The sequence below is a fragment of the Bombina bombina genome, chromosome 5, assembly GCF_027579735.1.
Source record: "Bombina bombina isolate aBomBom1 chromosome 5, aBomBom1.pri, whole genome shotgun sequence".
NCBI lineage: Eukaryota > Metazoa > Chordata > Amphibia > Anura > Bombinatoridae > Bombina > Bombina bombina.
In genome coordinates, this window is record NC_069503.1 from 624506904 (window position 1) to 624532906 (window position 26003).

General features: G+C 37.3%; 1 protein-coding gene across 1 annotated transcript in view; it reads left to right on the plus strand.

Moving 5' to 3' along the window:
- The window catches only part of CTNNAL1 (catenin alpha like 1), a 727303-nt gene that overhangs the window by 502142 nt on the left and 199158 nt on the right, over positions 1-26003 (plus strand). Inside the window, exon 9 of the mRNA XM_053714583.1 lies at positions 19848-20006. Coding sequence (XP_053570558.1) covers positions 19848-20006 — 159 coding nt within the window. The remainder of the gene's footprint in view (positions 1-19847; positions 20007-26003) is intronic.

A 26003-nucleotide genomic window follows, 5' to 3' on the forward strand; every position in this document is an offset into this window, starting at 1 on the left:
AACATTTTTATTTATATTTATCACTACAAATTTTGTAAATGTTAAGTAATTTGTTTAATTATAGTAAAAGAGCATTACTAACTTGATTTGGGGGGACGTTGTTCTTTTTATTCCAGAGATAATGTTGAAATAATACTATTATAAATTATACATTATTTATATATGGCATTCATTTTTGGTTCGGCCAAATTTTGTCCATTCAGCATTTGGTTTTTACAAATATTGGATTTGGATTTGTTACTATTATTTCCAATGGGAACGAATAATATAGACAATCTTATTGGAGTCAAATAATTAATAGAATCTTGTTTTCTATGTTAAAAGAACATACAACTGTATGACTGAATAGATGGTAAAATCTGTATAAATAGATTAATAATTGCAATGATTTCTATTAAGTGCTTATTTTAGCACAACAATGAAAGACTGTTTAATATCCCTTTAAATGTTATTTATCTTCACTGGGTCTCTTGATTAATTGTGTTAGGTTATACAACTCTCTGTGTTTAGAATTGTAGAGTTTTATGGGAAAGGCTTAGGCAGCTGATAATGATTAGAAGCAAATACAAAGTGTTAATAGGATATATGTAAATACCACAAACAATATTAATGCATCAATGACAATGATGCTTGTTGATTTATTATCAACTATATTCCATAGAGAGTTCATGAACGTCTGAAAACATAGACTGGTCACTAAGTAGTGCAGGATGATAAGGGGAAAATAACTATTTATTCAGTGTTTTATTACCCTGAGAATCTTGATCAAGTGAACCAATAGAAAGTAAGTTCAGATTACATGTTACACATTGAAGTTAGACTTTTATGTACTTAAAGCTATTCAGCTCTAAACACACACACCCCACTTTCCTCTCCATAAGCTGACAGGCCGAGCAGAATGGATATTGTATAAGACGCAGTATTACTGTACAGTTTGATTAGAGCTCTGCATGCTGCTTTCTGAGAATAGTCTACTTCCTTTCATTGAAAATGTATTTTCTTTTGCCAGCTCCAAATAAGTAACAAATGCTACTTATTAGGCACATGACTCATGGAATAAATATAGGCCAATACACCCAGGAAAAAAAAAAAAAAGATCTAACCCATCACAACTAAATGCTGAACACATACAGTTGCACATCATTACCTTTTGATTGGTTTTATTTTATGTTGCCAGTTTTACGCTGAGCTGAAATTGCCATTTCTGCACCCATGCCAGTTGTTTGACAGCATTGCTGGAATATTAAAAGCAAGCTAAACCTGTCCTGTTTAAAACAATCACTTATTCACCATATTATTATTATTATTGGTTATTTGTAGAGTGTCAACAGATTCTGCAGCGCTATAAACATAGGCGGTATACAAGGTAACATTTATAGGGATCAAATGGGTAGAGGGCCCTGCTGAGAGTCGCACTGTTGTAGTCAGCTCTTATGAAGTTGATCTGTAAAGAGTTGGGCTCTTAGGCTTACATGCTAAGGGTGTTCATGGTGGATAGTAATGGAGGAGAGGAACTAGGATTAGGAAAGGTTAGTGTAGGTTGTATGCATCCCTGAACAGTAGAGTCTTTAGGGAGCGCTTGAAGCTTTCAAAACTAGGGGAGAGTCTTGTGGAGCAAGGCAGAGAGTTCCACAAGATGGGAGCCAGTCTGGAGAACTCTTGTAATCAGGAGTGTGATGAGGTAACAAGAGAGGAGGAAAGGAGGAGGTCATGAGCAGAGCGAAGGCAACAGGAGGGAGAGTATCTGGGTACAAGGTCTGAGATATAGGGGGAGCAGTGCAGTTGAGGGCCTTGTATGTCAGAGTCAGAATTGTGTGTTTAATCCTGGAGGCAAGAGGAAGCCAGTGAAGGGATTGGCAGAGAGGTGCAGCAGATGAAGAGCGGTGTGTAAGGACGATGAGCCTGTCAGGGGCATTCATATGACTTAAATAATTGCCCTAATAAAAGTTCAGATAGATGATGACCCCATGCAGGAAATACAGTCACTCAGTCTAAAGCTAATTCTTTGAAGCACAAGTATATGCAAGAGTTAATTACCCTATGCTGAGTTGAATACACAACTTCCCCCAGACATGTGGAAATGCTGTAAATTAATCTTCATATAAGTTAATATTCTCCTTACTCAGATCAGATTGAAAATATCTATCTATCTATCTATCTCTATCTATCTCTCTCTCTCTCTCTCTCTCTCTATATATATATATATATATATATATATATATATATATATATATACATTGATCTGAAAATGATACTATATTGGATGAATGGCTGCTAAATTAAATATAAATAATAGCTACATTGATGGATTTAAAATGTCTACTAAATCAGAATATGAACTGAAATATTAATTAAATTCATGCTGAAAGTATAAAAATGTGATTTTAAATACATCTCTTAAAATATTATAAGTAGAATTGTATGGAACTAAGCATCAGATAGGTATTTTATGTAGATTTAAGGTTGTGCATAAACCTAATATCTAAGTTTATAGGAGGTGTTTGTGTGTGTGTGTATGTATATATATATGTTTGTAGGAATATTATAAAATATATACTCATGTTTAGTATGAAAATATTTAGGGTAAATAGTATAAAATAACCCCATGTATATTAAACATATAATTTATTAATGCTGGAAATTAAAGTGTATTAAATAAACATTTTAAACGTTAGATATTAGATTATTGACAGTATTGATAATGAAAATGCATTTCTGGTTGTCTGCTGCCCTCTGATGGTATATGCAAGAATTACAACCAAAGGGAATTATAGTATCAGATAACCATATGTTTCCAGGGCCAATAATATGTTGAGCTCCGAGGGCCAATAATATGTTGAGCTCCGAGGGCCAATGGGAGACGAGCTTCGGCCTATCAAATTTTTGTGGGAATGATTAAAGAAAAGAAGGAGGGGTTATATCTTTGATAAAACACCCACACACTAGAGACAAAGGTACAGACTTAAAGAGGCATACATTTTTTTTTTGACTGAGAGAGAAGCACACAGGTTTGTGCCAAGTATCTTCTTCGCAAATTTTGGGACACTTTCTTAGAATAGAAAGATAACTATTTTGAGGCCTGTACCCTTGCGAATAGTGGATAAAACCTTCTTATCTTATATGACCTACAAGAAACTCTGGAAGCTGAATTCTCATCCGGTTATGTTGTAATGTATGGCAGTGGCTATAATTTAATATTTTAAAGCAAATGCATTCATTGTTGCTACAGTTTAATTGAAGCTGGTAATTTAAAGAACATTTTCGGTATTTGAAGTTTATATTCATAGTCCTGTGTAGTTTAGAACTAGTCACATTAATGCTAAATCATTTTATTTGCTAGAAAATTATTTGTACTTTATGTTTATTAAGTTATTTGTAGCTATTGTGATATATTTAAAACTTGTTTTATTGTGGCTAAATAAGAGGTTATTTCAGCTCAGATTAATTGACATATAAATTGGCTATTGCATTAACAATACCCAATTTCTGGTGGTTTAACTGGCTAATTATAGACTGTGCTGGGATTCTCATTTGTGGTATTTATTGTAAATAAGGTTCGTTTTAGGGATATATTTTGGTTTGCTTTGTAAAGAATATTGTAACAGCATAGACATATAATTGGTTCATAATCTAGCCTCTACATAAATATAATTCAAGGTGTCTATAGGGATAACTAGTCTAGAACTAAGGAATAAATATTGATTTTAATAAAAATATTGTTAAGTATATATACAGTATATATACATTTTAATTGGAGGTTACTTTAAAGATAATAATAAATAAATTATTTTGTAACCCTGGTATATACAGACAGGATTGTAAAGGAGCTAGGCGGCAGCTAGGGAGAATAGAGAGGACGGAGTTGCAGTAGTCAAGGCGGAAATGATGAGAGAGTGGATTAAAATCTTAGTTGTGTCTTCTCTAAGGAAATGTCTAATTTTAGAGATGTTTTTAAGGTGGAAGCGGCAGGATTTAGCCAAGGACTGAATGTGAGTAGTGAAAGAAAGATCTGAGTCAAATTTGACCCCCAAGACATCAGGCATACGGGGCAGGGGTAATAATGGAGTTGTCATCAGTTATAGAGAGATGTGGGGTGGAGATTTTAAAAGAAGGGGGGAAATAAGGAGCTCAGTTTTGTAGAGATTTATCTTAAAGTAGTGAGAGTACATCCAGGAAGAGATGTGAGAGAGACAGTTAGTGAAACGGGTTAGCAAGGAAGGAGGAGGTAGATTTGGGTGTTGTCGGCATACAAAGACTCAGATTACAAAACTAAAAATGAGGTGGGTCGGGGAGGTTATTGCTGCTTCATATGATGGCAGGAAGAGAGGTGTGGCAATCCTTTTTATCAAGCATTTAAATTATAAGATAGAGGCTTGTGATATAGATCCTGGAGGACATTATTTGATCCTAGAGATAACATTTAATAAATCTCCTCTTATCCTGTGTAATATACATGGTCCAAATAATCCATATTTTACATTTTGGAATGATTTGTCAGTCCAATTATCAAAATATGTTGGCCAAAATATAATAATTGCAGGGGATATGAATATAATAGCCATGTCCAATCTTGATAGATTAAGCCCAATAGCATTGATTAAGAGAGATAGGAAGCAGTGCATATTGCAGAAATTTTGTTCCCAATTAGGGCTTCAGGACATATAGCGTGTCCATAATCCAGATTCACAAACCTATATGTGTGTTTCAAAAGGACATCAAGCACTTTCTAGATTGGATATGTTTTTGATATCTGATGCACTTTCTGGATTGGATATGGTAACTGATATTAAAGGGACACTGTACCCAATTTTTTTCTTTTGTAATTCAGAAAGAGCATGCAATTTTAAGCAACTTTCTAATTTACTCCTATTATCAATTTTTCTTCGTTCTCTTGCTATCATTATTTGAAAAAGAAGGCATCTAAGCTTTTTTTTTTTTTTGGTTTCAGTACTCTGGACAGCACTTTTTTATTGGTGGATGGATTTATCCACCAATCAGCAAGGACAACCCAGGTTGTTCACCAAAAATGGGCCGGCATCTAAACTTACATTCTTGCATTTCAAATAAAGATACCAAGAGAATGAAGAAAATGTGATAATAGGAGTAAATTAGAAAGTTGCTTAAAATTTCATGCTCAATCTGAATCATGAAAGAAAAATTTTGGGTACAGTGTCCCTTTAAGGATATCACAATCTCAGATCACGCTATTATTTAATTAGAATTTAGCACTTATGCATTCCAACCCCACAGTTTTTTCTTTCCTAAATATCTAGTCAACAATATAAAATTTCAGAACTGGCTTAGAAATAAATGGAGATCATTTTATAGTTCTAACTCTGTATATTTGGAAAAAGTTGAAATTTTTTGGGAATCTGCTACAGCAGTATTGCGGGGCGATATTAGAGAGTACTTATGCCAGCTGAAAAAATAAGTCAGATTTAAAAAAAACCAATCATCTAATAATGTTAAAAATACCTACAATGCATATATAGCTAGTCAAACCAAGGCATTATGGCGGAAATATACTAACGCCAAAACAGTAAGAGATATCTTTTTAAAGCAGAAAACAGCCCAAGAGGACTTAAGACAGAGGACACTTTATGGGGGCCACATGGGTAGATCAGCAAAATATTTAGCTAAGACTACAAGTAGGAACATTATTACTGCTATCATAAATGATAGACAAATTTACAAATAATGTAGATATCGAAAATGTTTTCTTTAAGTTCTTTCAAGATCTTTATAAAGCTGACATGGTTCCATTGAATAAGAAAGATACATTTTGGGGTAACATAACATTACCTAAACGTTCTCCAGATAGCTTGCAAGAACAGCCCTATCTCTTTAAAAGAAATGTCTGAACTCTTATGGATTTATTAACCAGTTTACAATAAAATTATCCATCCGTTCAGAGAGATATCTCAAATCAGTTATTTAGGAATAATTTTAAGTAATAATCCTCAAGACTGGTATAAATAAAATTTCCCGAAAGTATTTAAATATTGTAAAGAAAAAAAACCTAGAAGATTGGATGCACTTACCTATGTCTTAATCAGCTAGGGTCATGTTAGTTAAGACTATCCTATTTCCCAAAATCCTGTATTTACTCCAAAACATCCCAGTATTTTTATACAAATCTGATATCCACTTCTTCAATAAACTATGTACCCGGTTTATTTTGAAAGGAGCTAAATCCTGTATAGCAATAAGGCATTTAATGAACCCAAGAACAGTCACAGGCTTAGCTTTCCCAATTTAAGACATAATTTAGAAGAATTAATTAAAATAGCGTTAGACTGAATTACGGAAATATAATACATCTCCTTTCTACAATGTGAATATAACTTAATAGCTCCTTTTAGGGTCTGGCAGGAATATTGTCTAGAATGCCATATACTTCCATATGCATCTGAATTTCTCCCAATCAGGGGTAACCCTAATTTTCTACAAGGTTATTCTGATATAATTTTCAGAGAATGGGAGAATAAAGGTCTGAAATGGATTAAACAATTTATTAGATCTGACTCTTCTGTGGAATCCTTTTCTGATATCCACCTCAAATTCGGTCTATTTCAGAAAGATTTTTATGCATATCTGCAGATACAACACTATATTGCCGAGTTGAAGCAAAAATATAATGTAAATTGGTCTTTGGGGAACTTAGCCTCCAAAATGAAATTATATCAAAATGGTATTTATACCATCTCTCCACTGTATGCTATGTTGAATGCTCTCTCCATGAATGAACAATTAGAATACTTGAATAAAAGATATTTTCTCAAAAAAAAAAAAATACCTAAAACACACAGTAAATGGTGCTGGTAGTATAAGCAATATGCACTCAAAAAACACAGTGTAACTTCAACACTGTGTGGCAAATATCTATCTAGTGCAGCGGTCGCCAACCAGTGGTCCATGGACCAATGGTGGTCCACGAGAAGATGTTGGTGGCCCTTGACACCATTAAGCAGGAATTAATCTCCTCTGATGGTGTCACTCCTGTCATGCCTCAACTCCCTACAGTGCCTAGCTGGACATTAGTGAAAACCAATTTATGAGTTAAATTACAATCTCCCTACACGTTGCGTAGTACTGCGCAACTTGCGTAGCTAGATTGTATTTTTAACTCCTCCCACCGGGCACGCTGCTCAGAGGAAGATGATTCCATTCTAAAGCCTGCAGAGGTTGGTATAGTCTTGACTTGAAATAGTGGAATTAAAGTATATAAAAAAAGAAAATCTTATTTTTTTTTTCTCATTTCATTTATTTTCTTCCCTTTATCTGTCTCTTTGTAATAGTTTTCCTAATTCCTTCAGATGGAAGACTTACATCACTGTTTGTCTTCCTACCCTCCATCTTTTTTTTTTTTTTTTTTTTTTTTTTTTTTTTTTTTAAATATGAATTATTTTTCATTCTAATAATTTTCCCATGCACAAAGCCATTCCACCTGAATTCCAGTAATTGCCATCCAGCAGATCAGCCATATCCCACCAGTAGTATAGTAATTGCCAGTAACATAAGTTGTGGTAAGCTCGCATCCATATTGAGAGCTTTCTGATATAAACTTAATTAATGACTCCAATGTCTGTCCATGATCATAATTCCTAACCTGGGAGGTGACTTGGAAGTCTTGTGGTCCTTTTAAACATAATTCTTTTTTTCCCACTTTCTGCCTCTCTGTTTCAAGCTCAAAAGTTGGCACTCACACTTCATGTGTCGTTTGGAAGTATTCTTTCAGTTCTGTCATTCAGTTGGTTAATTCCAAAAAATAATTCTTAAAAATGTGTATGTATGTATGTATGTATGTGTGTGTGTGTGTGTGTGTATATATATATATATATATATATATATATATATATATATATATATATTCATTCATTCATACATACATACATACATACATACATACATTCATTATAGGGGTTGGCGACCCCTGATCTAGTGTACAAAAGTTTTTTGGGTGCGACTATGTATTTCTTAAAAAGTAATGACTTTGTCTTAAATTGTTAGCTCCCAATTGAAATGTCTCAATGATTAAACAATTAGTATAAGATAAATGGATATGTGAATTGGAAAACCGAACAATTACACCTAATTAGGTGTCCTTGACCCAATATATAAAGGATGACAAACGCTCTTGTTATTTAAACGGTTCAAAATAATTTTAGTAATAATTTATAAGCAATATATTATATATAAAATATAAATTGTGAATACAGTTAATTTAATGATCCTTTCAGGATATAAATACTCCAGAAAATAAAATAAAATAACTACCTTTCTAAATAAATGTCCTTATAAATGGTGCCTTCACTTATTCAAATCTAACAATTTAAAACTGATCCGTTTAAGACTTGATCTTTAAAAATTGTTTATATCCCTTAAAGGGACAGTCAACACCAGAATATTTAGATAATCCTTTAATTACCAATTCCCCAGTTTTGCTTAACTAACACAGTTAATTATACACATTTTACCTCTGTAATTACCTTGTATCTAAGCCTCAGCAGACTGCCCCCTTATTTCAGTTCTTTTGACAGACTTGCAGTTTAGCCAATCGGAGCTGTCTCCATGGTAAATTCACGTGCATGAGCTCAATGTTATCTATATGAAACACATGAACTAATGCCCTCTAGTGGTGAAAATACATTAAGATTAGAGGCGGCCTTCAAGGTCTAAGAAATTAGCATATGAACCTCCTAGGTTTAGCTTTCAACTAAAAATACCAAGAGAACAAAGCAAAATTGGTGATAAAAGTACATTGGAAAGTTGTTTAAAATTACATGCCCTATTTGAAAAATGAAAAAAAAAAAATTGGACTTGACTGTCCCTTTAAGTATAATTATACCAATATAATCTATCTACTAAAGCATCTGCAAAAACATACGCTAAAACGTAAAAGAACTGCAGTTATTTCTCTCCAGGGGTCTCTACTATGTACATGTAACAAGTTACAAATGCGGTAAATATACCGCAGTTTGTGGCAAGAAAATATATATACAGTGTATATAATAGTCCTCTATTTGGCTTTGTTTCTAGTAAGAAACACACACTTTGCAAAGAGTTGTCCTTTGGGAGTTGCTTTAGTTGCCAGCAGTGTCCCACTGGTAATTCACTGGTAATACAATGTTATTGCCCGGGGCTTTTAATTTGTTTATAGTAGTAACGTTACCTTTGTGCCCAGTTTAATCTAAGAGGATTAGGGAATTGATTCATATAAGCCTTTTTTCTTTCATTTAAGTATGCAGGTAGATCTGGGTACATCCTTGAGCCCAAAGTGATTTTTACCTTTTGTGCTAACTGTGATTTGCAGGGAATTCACCTTAGCAGTCTTCTGATGAAGCAAATTTTTTTTGTGCGTCTCCTATAGGGCTACCTTACCCCTGGTATCTCCCGTCTGTTTTCTGTGTATTTACTACTGCGCCTCCAAATTCAGGATAGCAGTACGTACTACACGTTTCGGCTGTCACCTGCAGCCTTTTTCAAACATACCTATATTGGGTCAAGGACACCTAATTAGGTGTAATTGTTCGGTTTTCCAATTTACATATCCATTTACCTTATACTGTATTAATTATTTAATCATTGAGACATTACGATTGGGAGTTTAGCAATTTAAGACAGAGTCATTTCTTTTTAAGAAATACTTAGTCGCACCCAAAACACTTTTGTACACCAGTTAGAATACTTACAAAGTAAGTGGCGACAGTATTTCCCAAATATTACCACACAATATATATTTGATAGCTTTAAAGTCTTGGAGAATTCATGGGTTTTGACAACATGGCGGAAGGCTCATTTAAAATTATTATTTGACGTATATATCACACCAGAGAAAATGTCTAGATGGTATGAAACAATCTATGTACAAGATGTAGTGCCAGTAATGCTAACATTTTCCATTGTTTCTGGGCATGCCCAAAAATTGCCCAATTTTGGGCGAAAATTGGCTATTGGATGAATACAGTGTTACATCTGGATTTCAGTATGACCTCATTGAATGTTTTCTTTTTGATTAAATATTTGGGATGTCGCTTCAATTATAGTTTAATTAATACTATGGTTTTCATTGCCCCTAATCTTATTTTAAGATCATGGAGATCACATAAAGTTACCAGTTTTATACAATTTAAAAAAGCATTGATTGTCTAAAACACACTAGAGCAATCCTTGATTCAAAATGCAAGTAACTCCCAACTTGAAAACTATTTTAAAAAGTGGATAGAGGTTATTAAAACTATATCAATCACGGCTCAAAGGCAACTAGTTAAACCTTTACTAAATTTCGAGTATGTTCAACAAAATATATTTGCTGAACATTTTCCTAGTAGCTGGCTTGACTAGCCAAGATTGATTACGAGGAATATTGCCCTCTCTACAGATAAGATTCCACTGTGTAAGATATTAGGTTCCATATATATCTCCCCCCCCTTCTCCCCTTCCCCTCATTTTTTTCTTTTTTTCTTTTTCTTTTTTTCTTCTGTTTGTTTTAGTCTTAGAAAGGGTACCTAATTATAGGGATGTTTAGATTTAATTGCTTGTTTATATCTCTTTATGCTGCCATAGATAAGTACTATATTTGATAGTTAACCCCTTAACGACTGAGGACGTGCAGGGTACGTCCTCAGAAAAAAGGCAGTTAATGCCTGAGAACGTACCCTGCACGTCCTCAGTGTGGAAAGCAGCTGGAAGCGATCCTGCTCGCTTCCAGCTGCTTTCCGGTTATTGCAGTGATGCCTCGATATGGAGGCATCCTGCAATAACCTTTTTAAGTCATCCGGTGCAGAGAGAGCCACTCTGTGGCCCTCTCTGCACCGGAGATCGGTTGCTCCCTGTGTTGGTGGGTGGGAGCCGGACCGGGAGGCGGGTGGCGGCCATCGATGGCCCTGTGGATGTGAAGGGGGGCGGGATCGTGGGCGGGGGTGGCTGGGGGCGCGCACGGGCGCGCGTGTGCACGGGAGGGTGTGGGCGGGCACGTGTACGGGGAGGGAGCGGGTGGGAACCGCTACACTGCAGAAAATGTGGAAATAAAAAATATAAAAAAATTGAAAATTAAAACAATCAGCAAGGTGGTGGGGGTTTGTCTGTGGGGGGTGGGGGGGGGGGAAGCTACACTACAGAAAAAAACAAACAAACAAAAAAAAAGCACTTTTTATTGTAAACTGGGTACTGGCAGACAGCTGCCAGTACCCAAGATGGCCCCCAATAAGGCAGAGGGGAGGGTTAGAGAGCGGTTTTGGGGGGGATCAGGGAGGTTGGGGGCTAAGGGGGGGATCCTACACAGTAGCATATGTAAATAAGCTAAAAAAAAATTTCATTTTTTTTTTAAAACCCTTTTATTTTAGTACTGGCAGACTTTCTGCCAGTACTTAAGATGGCGGGGACAATTGTGGGGTGGGGGAGGGAAGGGAGCTGTTTGGGAGGGATCAGGGGGTGGGATGTGTCAGATGGGAGGCTGATCTCTACACTAAAGTTAAAATTAACCCTGCAAGCTCACTACAAACTCCCTAATTAACCCTTTCACTGCTAGCCATAATACACGTGTGAGGCGCAACAGGATTTAGTGGCCTTCTAATTACCAGAAAGCAACGCCAAAGTCATATATGTATGCTATTTCTGAACAAAGGGGATCCCAGACAAGCATTTACAACCATTTGTGCCATAATTGCACAAGCTGTTTGTAAATGATTTCAGTGAGAAACCTAAAATTGTGAAAAATTTTACGTTTTTTTTTATTTGATCGCATTTGGCGGTGAAATGGTGGCATGAAATATACCAAAATGTGCCTAGATCAATACTTGGGGTTGTCTACTACACTACACTAAAGCTAAAATTAACCCTACAAGCTCCCTAAAAGCTCCCTAATTAACCCCTTAACTGCTGGGCATGATACACTTGTGGTGCGCAGTGGCATTTAGCGGCCTTCTAATTACCAAAAAGCAACGCCAAAGCCATATATGTGTGCTATTTCTGAACAAAGGGGATCCCAGAGAAGAATTTACAACCATTTATGCCATAATTGCACAAGTTGTTTGTAAATAATTTCAGTGAGAAACCTAAAGTTTGTGAAAATATTTGTGAAAAAGTGAACAATTTTTTGTATTTGATCGCATTTGGCGGTGAAATGGTGGTATGAAATATACCAAAATTGGCCTAGATCAATACTTTGGGATGTCTACTAAAAAAAAATATATACATGTCAATGGATATTCATGGATTCCTGAAAGATATTAGTGTTCTAATGTAACTAGCGCTAATTTTGGAAAAAAATGGTTTGGAAATAGCAAAGTGCTACTTGTATTTATGGCCCTATAACTTTCAAAAAAAGCAAAGAACATGTAAACATTGGGTATTTCTAAACTCAGGACAAAATTTAGAAACTATTTAGCATGGGTGTTTTTTGGTGGTTTTAGATATGTAACAGATTTTGGGGGTCAAAGTTAGAAAAAGTGTGTTTTTTTCCATTTTTCCTCATATTTTATCATTTTTTTTATAGTAAATTATAAGATATGATGAAAATAATGGTATCTTTAGAAAGTCCATTTAGTGGCGAGAAAAACGGTATATAATATGTGTGGGTACAGTAAATGAGTAAGAAGAAAATTACAGCTAAACACAAACACCGCAAAAATGTAAAAATAGCCTTGGTCCCAAACGGACAGAAAATGGAAAAGTGCTCTGGTCACTAAGGGGTTAATATGGTATGTATTATCCAAGAGTTATGTCTATTTCTAAATTATAGGAATGCATTATTAACTATGATTATGTTAATGTACCCAGACATTATTTACAGGTGCTAATACGGAACTGTGACATGATTTATTTATTTTTTGTGTCAATTCTGTATTGTTGATTTAACATTTTTCTGTTTATGTTCTGTGGAATTTTTGGTTAAGTCTATTGTAGAGGTGATCATGAAAATAATACAAATATATTTAAAAAAAAAAAAAAGGTAAATTGGAAAAGTGTCTCAATCATGAAAGTTTACTGTTGACATGATCACAATAAAAAGCTATGTTAATTTAAAAATATCATGTTCCAAAAATATAAAATTGATGGGGGATTTTCTCCTGTGCAGATATTAGCATTATTAAAATACTTTTTCTTTGACACAATATATGTTTGTATCTACTATTTTTATGACAGGATAGCTATAACCCATGAAATTTATTATTTTCTTCTTAAACGGGAAGAGTCCACAGCTGCATTCATTACTTTTGGGAATTCAGAACCTGGCCACTAGGAGGCAAAGACACCCCAGCCAAAGGCTTAATACCTCCCCCACTTCTCTCATCCACGGATCATTCTTTGCCTTTCGTCTCAGGAGGTGGGCAGATAAGTATAAGAAGATTGAAGATAGTCTCTCATGGAGGGTAGTACTCTTCGAAATGGGACTGGAGTTTTAAGTTATCCTGTCAGCCTCTCAGTGAGGACATGGATGATAGAAGAGATGGAGGGGGAGTTCTTCTGCGAAACCATCCCAACTCATATTAATAGCTCCTAATAGCTCCTGGGCAATCAGCGTTGACGAGTTTCGCTGCCTGCCTTTATTCACTCAAGTCCATGTCAGAAGTGATGCTACTATCTGTCACACTTGAAGTGCCGTGTTCCTGTTCCACGGCGTAGATTCAGGAAAGATTGTTTCATTTTATTTCAATATGTGAATGTAATGTTATCAAAAGAAGCCAGGGCCCCAGTGGGTCTCCTTTATCATAAATGGAATAAAGGGTTAATATCTCCTGAGGGGGGTTATTGAACAGGGTGGACTTTAATCATGTTTGTTATGTGATTTTATCTGTTAATGTGTAGTAATACTTGGGCTCATGTTATTCGGACATAACGGCCTTATATTATCAGATTGCACGGTCCTAGGGACTGGCGCGCATTTTTTGCTTACATGATGAACAGGTGTGATCACGTTGTATTCCATTTCCGCACTTTGACCGAGTGGCGACGGAGGGAGTCTGTTTGTTAGTTGTCTTGTTCACAGGAGGTGGTGAGTGCCCCAGCCATTGGAGGGTGTAAGGTGCCTTTAGTGTTTATTCATAATAACAAGCTCCAAGTTATAGAGGCTTCTGATTTTTTGGAGACCGATATCTCCGTTTCGGAGTATACGTCTTGTGATGAATATGAAATGGCCCGGGTTATCCATGCCCATCAATTATGTGCCAATTGCCATTCTAGAGTACTCTCTTCTCCTGAATCATGGAATTTGGAGTGCGCTGAGCCATCCGCCCCTGAGGATTCCATGTCCTACGAGGCGCGTGCCCCAAAACCTTCTTTTGCTATGCAAGCAGATGTCCTTACGGCCGTTACTCCTTTTCCGGATGGCGGCTTGTTTCCTCCAAAGGTTATAGCACCATTCCGCATGGCCATATCTATGGCATTGGCACATTTATATCTCCCTAGAGAGGTATTTTTAATATACTGTCCATGTTCTGTTAACTGGGGTTACTTCGGACATGGGTTCTCCTAAGTCAGTTAGACCTTCTGGGGAAACGATGGCCTCTGAGGCTTCAGGGGCCCTGCCCTCGGGGCCGTGGGCGTCCATTGACCCGGCGGATTGCCTTCCGTTATAGACTGGCATGTATTACAAATTGCAATATAAAGATAATTGTTCTTGGAGTATTGCACTTGAATTTCTAAGAGCTCTTGTTGTCTGGGGTTGCAGAGGGTCCAGAGTTCAGCTCCACCTATGGGTGTAGGATGCCATCTCTTAGACCTGTCAAGATATTTGTCTATGCTCTTGGTCTGAGTTTCTTGCGAATGCACTACCTAGAGTGCTCTCTCCGTATGAAGTAACCTAGGATTTCCTCAGGTCATACGGCCTGCCCTGGTTTTCAGGGGGTCTGGCTTAGGGCCATGACTCTTAACTGAGATTTTGGGTCCAGATCGTTAGATTCGGTCCTGGGCGGTTTAGTTTTGAACCTTAGGGTTTAGCACGTCTGCTTGTCCCTTCAGGGGAGCTTTGGTTCTTGCCTGAAGGTTAGTTTAATGCTTTTCGGATGCATCTTTTAGTTGTCGCCAGTGGCAACTTTTGCATTTGAGTCGAGGTTGTTTGTCTCACCTGAGCTTAATGGTCATTGAGTTATTGCTCAATGGTATTGCTTACCATTTCTCTTTAAGCTTCTTCACCTGTCTACGGCTCGGGAAGTGGTCCCCTTTTCATTTTGCCTCTTGGGGAGGATTTTGGAAGTCTTACAGTTTCCATGGAGACCCTGTAGGTTTTATCTTCTCATTCAAGGATTTTTCTTCCTCCCTTGCATGCTAGAGGCTATGGTTGGCTCTGGTTCTAGGGGATCCTTATGGCTCAATGCCCTGTCTCCCTTCTTTGGGAGTGCTACTTCTTTAGGGAAGGACAATGTGCAAGGTTCAGGATCTGTGCACAACGTATCTATTATGGGCCACCTGTAGTGGCCGGATAGGTAGCCTAGCTGCATAGTAAGCTGATAATTTGCAGTTTGCAACCAGCTGCAGCTATTGCATCTGGAATGTGTGCTCGTATGCTGTTTGGCAGTCGTGGTATCATGCCTGATGCTAGTAATTGGTCAGGGATTAATTCCTCGTAGGCCCTCCATTCTCTTTTGAGACGGATGTTGCCATCTCTTTTTGGGCTGGGTCTGTTTCTTGGAGTGGGGTCTGACTGTGTACTTCTGTTGGCCTTGTTATCCTCCCTGGCGGGGGGTTTTCGGGTGTTCCTTCCTCCACTGGTTACATTTTTCTGCTGGTGTTGGATAGGGATTTTTTTTCCATTTTTTTGGGGGGGTCCGGATTCGTCCTGGACGTGAGTTGTTGTCGATATCCGGCACTCTCTGTGGGATGGGGTCCCATGATGGCTTAGGGTTAGTTTTGCTGCACTGGAGCTAGAGCTCGCGAGTCTGTCCAGAGAGCCCCTTTTTCTGCTGGGACAGTTAGTTCCTTCATCCTGTCGGTGGGCTCTGGGTTACCTTTGGTCCTGATATGGGTTTCCTACCTGTATGTGTCTAGTTTTAGCAGTTGTATCTGCTGGACTAGGGTTTTGGGTAGCTGTGGCTCATTGGCACACCATCAGTCATATGGTGTTGTGTCAGAGGATCTGAGGGTAGATTTTGTTCTTCCTCGCGATCGCTCTCTTATTGGTTGGGAGTCTCACTCTGGGGGATAGGATCTTGTCTTTCTAGAGAGTTATTCTCCTGGGTGGTTGTCTTGTACCAACCTTCGTTTCTCTTGTTGGTATTTCTTCCCTAGTCTGATGGTCCTTTGGATCTAGTTTGGGTACTCCGTTCTCTCCTTCGGGGGTAGGGGATGGTACTTCCTTCAGGTAGTTTGTGCGATGGGAGCCTGTGGGACTTAGCTCCTCGAAGGCATTGTGCTCAGCGAAATCTAAAGATTTTGAGTGGTCTCCCGCACGGCTTTGCTGGTTGTTTAACTGATGGGCAGTTACCTTGTTTTCTTTTTTATGGGTAATACCAGGCTGTGGTGCCTTTCGAAGGGACCACCTTCTGTACCCGCCCTTTGTTTGCATTCAGTGTCCTCTATAGCTTGGGTATTGTTTTCCCAAAAGTAATGAATGCAGCTGTGGACTCTTCCCGTTTAAGAAGAAAAACTTAAATTATGCTTACATGATAATTTTCTTTTCTTCTGACGGGAAGAGTCCACAGCTCCCCGTCCGTGTTTTATCAATGAGGCGGCCATAGTTTAGTTTCTTCTTAGGGCACCTTTTTCACCCTATTTTCCTACTGTTCCTTGTTCCCTTGGCAGAATGACTAGGGGATGAGGGAAGTGGGGGTGGTATTTAAGCCTTTGGCTGGGGTGTCTTTGCCTTCTCCTGGTGGCCAGGTTCTGAATTCCCAAAAGTAATGAATGCAGCTGTGGACTCTTCCCGTCAGAAGAAAAGAAAATTATCAGGTAAGCATAATTTGTTTTCAATGACAGGTTATCAGAATTGGTACAGTAGTTTTCACTGTAGCTTTGTCCTTGTTTTGGACGTACTGAAAATGTGTACGTTTTTCATATCTGAATATCTTAAAATGAACACAACCAATTTACTTGCTATTTTCAAGATTTGTAAAAACTAAAAATCTGATTTATCCATCCATAGGGCATCCAAAGTCATCTTAATGTGTTCAATTTGTTGTGATCAAAATTTCTTTGAATTTGTGTATATTATTGGTTAACACAAGTCAAATGATTAGACACCTTAATTGGTTCTAACCCCTTAAAGGGACAGGATTTGGAAAGAACATACAATTTTAACCCCTTAACGACCAGCGACCCTCTCTCTGCCGCGATCTCGCTAAAAGTAGCGAGATTGCGCTATTTCTGCATGCCCCACAAGTGCATCGGGCAGCAGTGGGGGCGATAGTTGGTGGCGTTGGAAGGTAAGGAGGGAGGCGGGTGAGCGGCCCATTGCTGGAGGGAGGCGGGAACGGGTGGAACGCTACACTACAGAAAAAAAACAACTCTGAGAGCGGCAAGGAGGGGTATCATACAGTGGGATTAGAGGGTGAGAAATCGATCTGGGAGGGGGGGTAAATGAGGTGGGGGGCTACACTGCAGAAAAAAAATTGTGTTTTTGGAAAACAGACAGACAGCTGCCAGTACCTAAGATGGTGGAAATAAGTTATTAGTGGGGGAGGGTTAGAGCTTTTTGGGAGGGATCAGGGAGGTGGGAAGGTAAGGGGTTTATTCTGCACTAAATGATTAACCCCTTCAGTTAATCAGGAAACTAAAACTTCAGGTCTTGCTTCTACACTGCTCTCCAATTCCAGTGCAATATTCTGTTCACAACAACCCACTACATATGATTCATTGGGCATACTCGGACTCCATGCACACTTTCAAAGGCTGAGATCAGCTTATGTTCAACTTGTACAAAATGATCCTGCAGGATTCGCAAAAGTTCCAACTCACAGTTAGCCATAGTAGACATAGTAAGTTTGATAGAATATTTAAAGTAAAATTATGTTTTTTTAAAAAGATTATAACTTGGAATTGTTAAAATGGAAATAATTGGGCAATTTTACCATGGATTTTGTGAATATGGAAAGGCAAAAGTACAGTTGCTTATGCAACGCAATGGCATGGTACTCATATGCAAGGCTGTATAACATGTAGACCCTAAGTAGATATTCTTCTCAACAAAGGATACCAAGAGAATAAAGTAAATTAAAAAGTCTCCTAAAATGGCATGTTCTATTTGAACCATGAAAGTTTAATTTTGAATTTTGTTTCTCAAAAAAATAGTTTATTCAACCAAAACAACAAGGGTTTGTTCACTAAAGGGACATTGTAATAGAAGAAGAAAAAAATCTGTAATTCATTTGAGATTTTTATTTTAACAGTAGTGTCACATGGTAAAATTTATCACCACAAAGGAGTTAAAGGGACACTGAACCCATTTTTTTCTTTTGTGATTCAGATAGAGCATGCAATTTTAAACAACTTTCTAATTTACTCCTATTATCAATTTTTCTTCATTCTCTTGCTTTCTTTATTTGAAAAAGGTGTGACGAATCAAACCTTTTCATCGTCACAATAGAGGGGTGTGGGCATGAAGGTGCTAATGGCACACAGCTCTGGTTCCCTTATCCTTGCAACTCTGCAAAAGGACCTTAAAAGGGACACCTCATTAGTCCCCAAATCTTGTCCACACTGCTCTAGTTAACAATTTCCCTGCTGCCACCACCAAAACTTTTAAATTAAAGGGGAACCCCTAAAAACTCACACTATTTAACAATTAGGTAACGTGCCTTTAACCTTGTCTCAACAGGAGTGTGAATTTGGATATTAGAGCCCAAAAGACAGAATTAGATTTTCTACGTGTTTAATAACAAAATATCAATACAGGTTACACAGTGCAAAATTATAAAGACATTCAAAATAACATACAATTGCAAAGCTACAGTTGCATTCCTACACACAGTTACACTACTAAGGAGAGGGGGGGAAGGAGGGGGGTCTCAGCTTACAGCTTTTCTGAAAGCAGTTTTCACACACAGAAAAAGGCAATTCACATTAACCTTTTCCAGGCTGAGAACACAATACCACCTCTGCGGGATAGCCTATCCAGGTATCAACTACTCCACATGATTGTATCATGACAGAAGGCATCTAAGCTATTTTTTTTTTGTTCAGAACCATGGAAAGCACTTGTTTATTGGTAGGTGAATTTACCCACCAATCAGCAAGAACAACACAGTGTGTTCAGCAGAAATGGGCCAGCATCTAAACTTACATTCTTGCATTTCAAATTAAGATACCAAGAGAATGAAAAGAATTTGATAATAGGGGTAAATTAGAAAGTTGCTTAAAATTGCATGCTCTATCTGAGTCATGATAGAAAAAAATTGGGTTCAGTGTCCCTTTAAACACATATCTTATGTCCTGCACAATAAAATCCACACGTGAGCAAGATATGGTTGTGAATGGTGACTTGCTTAGATCCTGCTCAGGAACTGCATTGTGTATAAAACCTACTAAAGTCCTGCTTAAAGTACCAACACATTACAAACAACAGAAACTTGTGTTAAAATAACATTCTCAATGCGCTGAGATATTTTATTTTCTATTTAGAATGTTTATTTACTTGGCAGACCTTCTCATTGTTTTAAGGATACACCATTTTATTATTTACTCATCTTGCAATGAAATTGTTAGTGGCTCTTCATAAATGACAAGCGTATCTTCTAAACCCATGCGCACATCTTGGAACTACTCTGGTCTCTCAATTACTTCCACAGAGCAGTTTTAAATGTAATTGAAAATAAGTTGTCACGTTTGTTGTCTTCTGCCATATTTCTTCTGCAGTTATTATGTTGATTCTTTGTTTGTTTACAAGTGTTATTTATATCTTCCATTCTCTTCAGCTTCATAATGCAGCTACAATCCTGGCAGCAGACCTTCTAAAATACCATGCAGACCACATGGTCATGAAAGCACTGAAAATTGCTGGAGTGGAAGGAAACCTGGAAGTCGTGGCTGAATATACCTGCAAGCTATCTGAACAGAAGGAACAACTTGTTGAAGTGAGTTATGATGGTTTATTGGTCTTGGCAGATTGTACAAATATTGTGATGTTTTGGGTTTAAAACGAGTCTTGCTGTAACCAAGAACTTAAAGGGATATGACACAGTGTTCCATTAGTAAAAAATAAATTAAAGGGACATGAAACAGTGCTCCTTTAGTAATTTTTTTAATATATATTTATATTAAATCAAAGTAAACACAAAAATAAAATAAACAGATTGTTTTGCAAACAACCTACTTGTTTTCTTGCAAATTTAGCACTTAGACATCCTCAATGTAGCTACTGCCCTCAGGGATATGAGGGAGCTAACATGTTGAGAGCTTAAAGGAATAGTATACACCAATAGTCATATAACTGCATGTAATAGATACTACTATAAAGAAGAAAATGCACAGATACTGATCTAAAACTCCTGTATAAAACCTTTCAAAAACTTACTTAGAAGATCCCAATTTAGCTCTGTTGATGAGGTTAGGCTGGGAGACCCACTTAAATGGGCCGAGAAAGCAGGAAGAGCAGACACCCCCTCCCCTTCATATGAAAGGACCAATTAGACAAAATGGCATAAGCAGGAATCTGTAGACATCAGTTTACATCTACAACTTTGAAACTTTGTTAGCAGTCTGAAAATCAGTACAATGTTATTTAAAAATAAGCAAAACTATACATTTTTACAAAAACACTCCCAGATAGGCTATATATTTACAAAACATTTATGCAAAGAAAATCTAGTGTACAATGTCCCTTTAATTTCTCAGGTTTCCTTTTGTCCTCTATTGAGCAAGAACAATAAACTGACTTCCTGTTACTGTTTAATCAGTTCTAAAGAAAGTTTAAGTTGCTCTAGAAGATTTATGACATTACGCTATATATGCCTTCATGTAGAGACCATAGCAGCCCCCTTGTGGGGCTGTGACAATAAATAATGAACCCTGCACAAAGGAGTTAAAAAAAATAAACAAAATATACAATTATTTTAAAATAATACATTTTGTAATGCTTTCTTTTAAGTATGTTAGTGCTTTATTACAAAAATGAAAAAGCTCCGTTTTATATCCCTTAAATGTGTAATGCTTTATGTTGGTAGCCACTGACATTAAAATTAATAACCTTCATTGGGACATTAAAGTTAAAGTAAATCCTAGCGTTTTAGAAACGCTAGGATTTACTATTGAAACAATTAAAGGGCACTTTCATTTATGAAGTATAAGATACTTCATGTAGAAAGCTCCTTTATTTGATTCAAACGATCGCAGCTCTTAGTTTCTACAGCAGCCCACGGCTAAAAAAAAATTTGGCTAAGAGGTGACCTTGTACCCCGAAAAGGTTCTAAAAATACTAAGAATCCTCATAAGTTTCCGGTGGTTTTCTCTAGTGTTACTAATAAATACCAGGACATCATCAGCATATAAGGATATTTTTCTTATATATATTTACAAAACTGAAAAAGCCCCGTTTTATATCCCTTAAATGTGTAATGCTTTATGTTGGTAGCCACTGACATTAAAATTAATAACCTTCATTGGGACATTAAAGTTAAAGTAAATCCTAGCGTTTTAGAAACGCTAGGATTTACTATTGAAACAATTAAAGGGCACTTTCATTTATGAAGTATAAGATACTTCATGTAGAAAGCTCCTTTATTTGATTCAAACGATCGCAGCTCTTAGTTTCTACAGCAGCCCACGGCTAAAAAAAAATTTGGCTAAGAGGTGACCTTGTACCCCGAAAAGGTTCTAAAAATACTAAGAATCCTCATAAGTTTCCGGTGGTTTTCTCTAGTGTTACTAATAAATACCAGGAGATCATCAGCATAAAAGGATATATTTTTTATATATATTTTTTTATTTGAGGTTCATTTCAGGGCAAATAACAAAGTAAAGTAAAATCTCATGTCACATAAGATACAATATCAATTTTACAGCGAATACATACAGTAAAATAAGGAAATAAGAAACAAACGGCTAGTAACAAATGTACTATGTGGACATAATAGAGATAGGTTGCCAATCAGTCTCAAAACCTTATAAATGGCATAGAAGGCCACTCTTGGGCCTTTTAGAATAAAGGACATTTTTAAACCAACAGAAGGTGATTAAAACAAAGGAGACCACTTATGGATCTCAAATGGTGAACCTCTTTTTTTTTTTTTAATATACTTTATATAATGAATAGTAAGTACAAACAGTATGTAATAAAGCTTTAAGGGGTAAAGAACAACTCAGCCAACAACTTATGAAGATGCTACTAAGATAGGTAATATATGTAAAAAAAGAAAGAAACTGTGGGGGAGTTATAGCACTGACACAGATTTCAATAAATTATTTCCCAACTGTGGAGTTTAATGCAGCTGAGGGGGGAGGGGTTTGCATATGTAGTATTTATGCTATTATCCCAGCATAAAAGTCGAAAATGTGAATACTGCAGAAGGAGCTATTTTCAAATTTTAAATATGGATTGTGGGTGTTGACTGAAGATAGAGGCAAAGGGGGATTACTTTACTATTGGCTGCTGCTCCCAGAAATAGGGTTTTTAATGATTATGGTCTAGGGCAGTAGGTGAGCTATATGTCTAAGCCATACCCTCCTAGATTAAGTAAGTAAACCATGATGTCTCGGCCGCAGACAACACAGCTTAGAATATAAATAGTAGTTGAGGGAAAAGTTTGTAGAAGTATTGTAAGACATTAACCTATTCTTAATATAGTGATAAGCAATACATTTTGTGTGTAACGGGAATACAGCTCTACTTGGAAAAATCCAAACGTCTATAGATAAGTTTTTCAGGATCATTATCATCATCTTCATTTGTGGATATTAAGTAAAAATCTATATAAACTCCTGCGTATAAGTACTCTTTTGAATATCTAGAAATACCAGCAGGAAACTGAAGTAACCAAAAAAAAGAGAAACAAATATATATAAGAAAAAGTCCCCTTGGGAGTCTTTAGGTTTAAGGGTAGAAGAGTGTCCCTTAGGGGGATCTTCTCTAGTCACTTTATTAGCTTACCCCACTCCATTTTTGCAGGTTGTTCCTGTACACTTTAGGGGGCTAGTCCATAGTGCAAGTAGCAGGGAATGAGACTCTGCTGAAGTAGGGTCATGTAGGGTGTTGCATAGAGCGTCAGGAGGGTCACACTTCATCAGCAGTAGAGGATCTGGTCTCATTGCGGCCTCTTTAAGATCATGGGCCCAAGAGAGGCAAATTTGCATCTTAGTAAAGGTAGCAGCAGAGACCCTTATCAATGGAAGCATCCCGGGAGCGTCACATCCCCTCTACCAGCCACCAACCGCTACACTGTATTGACTCCCTCTAAGGGAGCCTGTTTGTGGCTGAGGAATGGTATGCAGGTTCGGAGGCCAACGATGCCCCACCCCGCCCCCGGAGCTTGTAAGTAACAGACCATCCATAGTGGGATTGGGTGAGGTCTTACATGTCTCCTTAGAAGAATCCAAGGCTTCTGTCCCCTCATTAAAATTGGCAATTATGGGCTTCGGAGGTGCACTCTGTGTATTTAGGGTCCCGCTGTCGTCACCCAAGTCTCCCTTGCTCACAGGGTAGAGGGCAAGTGTAGTGGGTCTCGCCGCTGTAGCACCTCTGGGATGTGCGTACAAAAAGTCAGGTTCATTGTCTGGACTGGAGGAGCCTAAAGTGACTCATAGGGTCTCAGCAAATGCGGCATGATGATAGGCCAGCAGCTCTTTGATTTCCTGGATGATACGGACCTCTGTCCCCACAGGTTTCTGTAGTGATTGAGAGTAGCAAGCATTTATGGTAGATTTGAAGGCTTTCATTTTGTAGTGCTAGCACCACTGTTTAGCGACAGACACTGTCTGCTGGGGGGTAGATTGTAGGCCGCAGCCTGGCGTGTTCTCCGGAGGACCCAAGCTGCATCAAATGTTGAAAATAATAGCTTTAGTTGAAGGTGCTTAGTCTGTTGGGAAATATAGAGTAGGTATCAACATTCGATGGGGCAATTAAAGGAAGATTTTAAGCAGATTTGTTTTTTCCCCTATGCAGCAAGCAATCCTGCAACCTGTCATGGCCACCGCCCGGAAGTTCCCCCAGCATATAAGGATATTTTAAGTTCTCTGGGGCCTACTTTTATACCAGACAGGCTATTTCTCAGAAGAACTGCTAATGGCTCAATACTCAAATTAAAAAGCATCGGTCATAACGGGCACCCTTGTCTAGTCCCTTTGTTTAGCTGAAAATTATCTGAACGTGACCCGTTAACTACTAAGGCCGAAAATGGTTTGTCATACAACATATGAATAAATTTAAAAAATAGCCCTTTAAGCCATATCGTTCTAAGGAGCCAAAGAGATGTTGCCAATCAATTGCATCAAAAGCCTTTTCAGCATCAATGGCTATAACTGCCTCATCCTTTTCTGTTTGCTTGATTTCACTCTCCTGAGCACTGTGGTAGTCTACTATTAGAAGTAACCTCCTTAAATTGGAGAACGAGGATCTACCTTTCATAAACCCTGTTTGATCAGGGTGGATCAGTTTGGGTAATAACTTCTGTAGCCTTGCAGCAATTATTGAGGTTAATATTTTATAGTCTAAATTGAGTAAAGATATAGGGCGGTACGCATCTAAAGTTTCAGGATCTTTACCTTTTTTTGGAATTAAAGTGATGATCGACTTTTTTAAATTCTCGGGAGAATCTAGATCCTTCCACATAATAGTAATTAAATAATTCAGCGAGGCTTTGCAATATATTGCTCTGCAAAATTTTGTAATACTCATTCAGTAAAGCATCCGGCTCTGCAGCCTTATTACAAGCTAGCTGTTTAATGGCCTTCTTTATTTCTTCCTGCGCTATTGGTCTATTTAGATCTGATAAATCTTCAGATAAAAGATGTGGCAGTTTACACATTTCCCAAAAATGTCTCTTATTTTCTTCATTAATTGCTGATGGGGAGAAAATCTGCTTATAATAGTTTAAAAATTCCGTGCTGATATCATTAGTTTGAGTTAGTCTTTTCTTGTCCCCTTTTATCGCCAAAATAGTTTTAGGGCCCTTAATTAGTTTTACCAGACCGGACAAGCATTTACCCATTTTGCTCCCATGCCTATAATATCTAGCATTTGTTTTTAAGACTTCGACGGCAGCATTCTGCTGCAGAAATATCTCCCTCTCCTTTTTTGCCTGTAAGTATACACTCCATTTCTCATTTGACAACTCTCTTAAGTAAACATTGTATGCATTAACCAATTGATTGAAAAGTTAAGTATTACGCTCATTAATTATTTATTTTTTTAAGCTTACACAAGTATGCTTTCATCTCTCCCCTTAAAACTGCTTTAGACGCTTCACATAGGATCTCGGGATTCTGCACTGATTCCTTATTATTTAAAATGAATTCTTTCCATTATTCATTTAACCAGTTCTCGAATTTCATATTGTTAAATAGAAATTTTGGGAAATTAAAGGACGCGTATGACCTTTTTATGTGATTGACTTGCAGCTACAATGTAATCGGGACATGATCTGAGAGAATAATTGAAGAAATAGAAGCCTTAATAGCCCTACCTACTAATTTTTTGTCTATTAGAAAATAGTCAATTCTCGAAAATGTTTTGTATGTTTTAGATTCACAAGTGTATTCTTTTAGATTGTGATTTTGCAGCCTCCAGATATCTATTAAATGTAGGAGTTTTTTTGAGTGTTTACCTCAGATTTATAGCTTTTCTTTCTATTTTTCCCTTTTACTCTATGTAATCGGTCCAGGGGATACTGGGCAATTAAGTTTAAATCGCCCACTATAATAAGACTGCTGCCTGTATAGACTATTAGTTTTCTGATTAAGTTATTCCAGAACCCTTTATCCCCATTATTTGGGCCATATATGTTGTAGAGAATGAAATTTTGTCCTGATAATATAACCTGCACGATAATCAATCTACTATCCTCATCAATCTCTGTATAAGTTATTTTATAGTCGAGATTTTTATGAAATAATATTGCAACACCTTTTTTCCTTTTAAC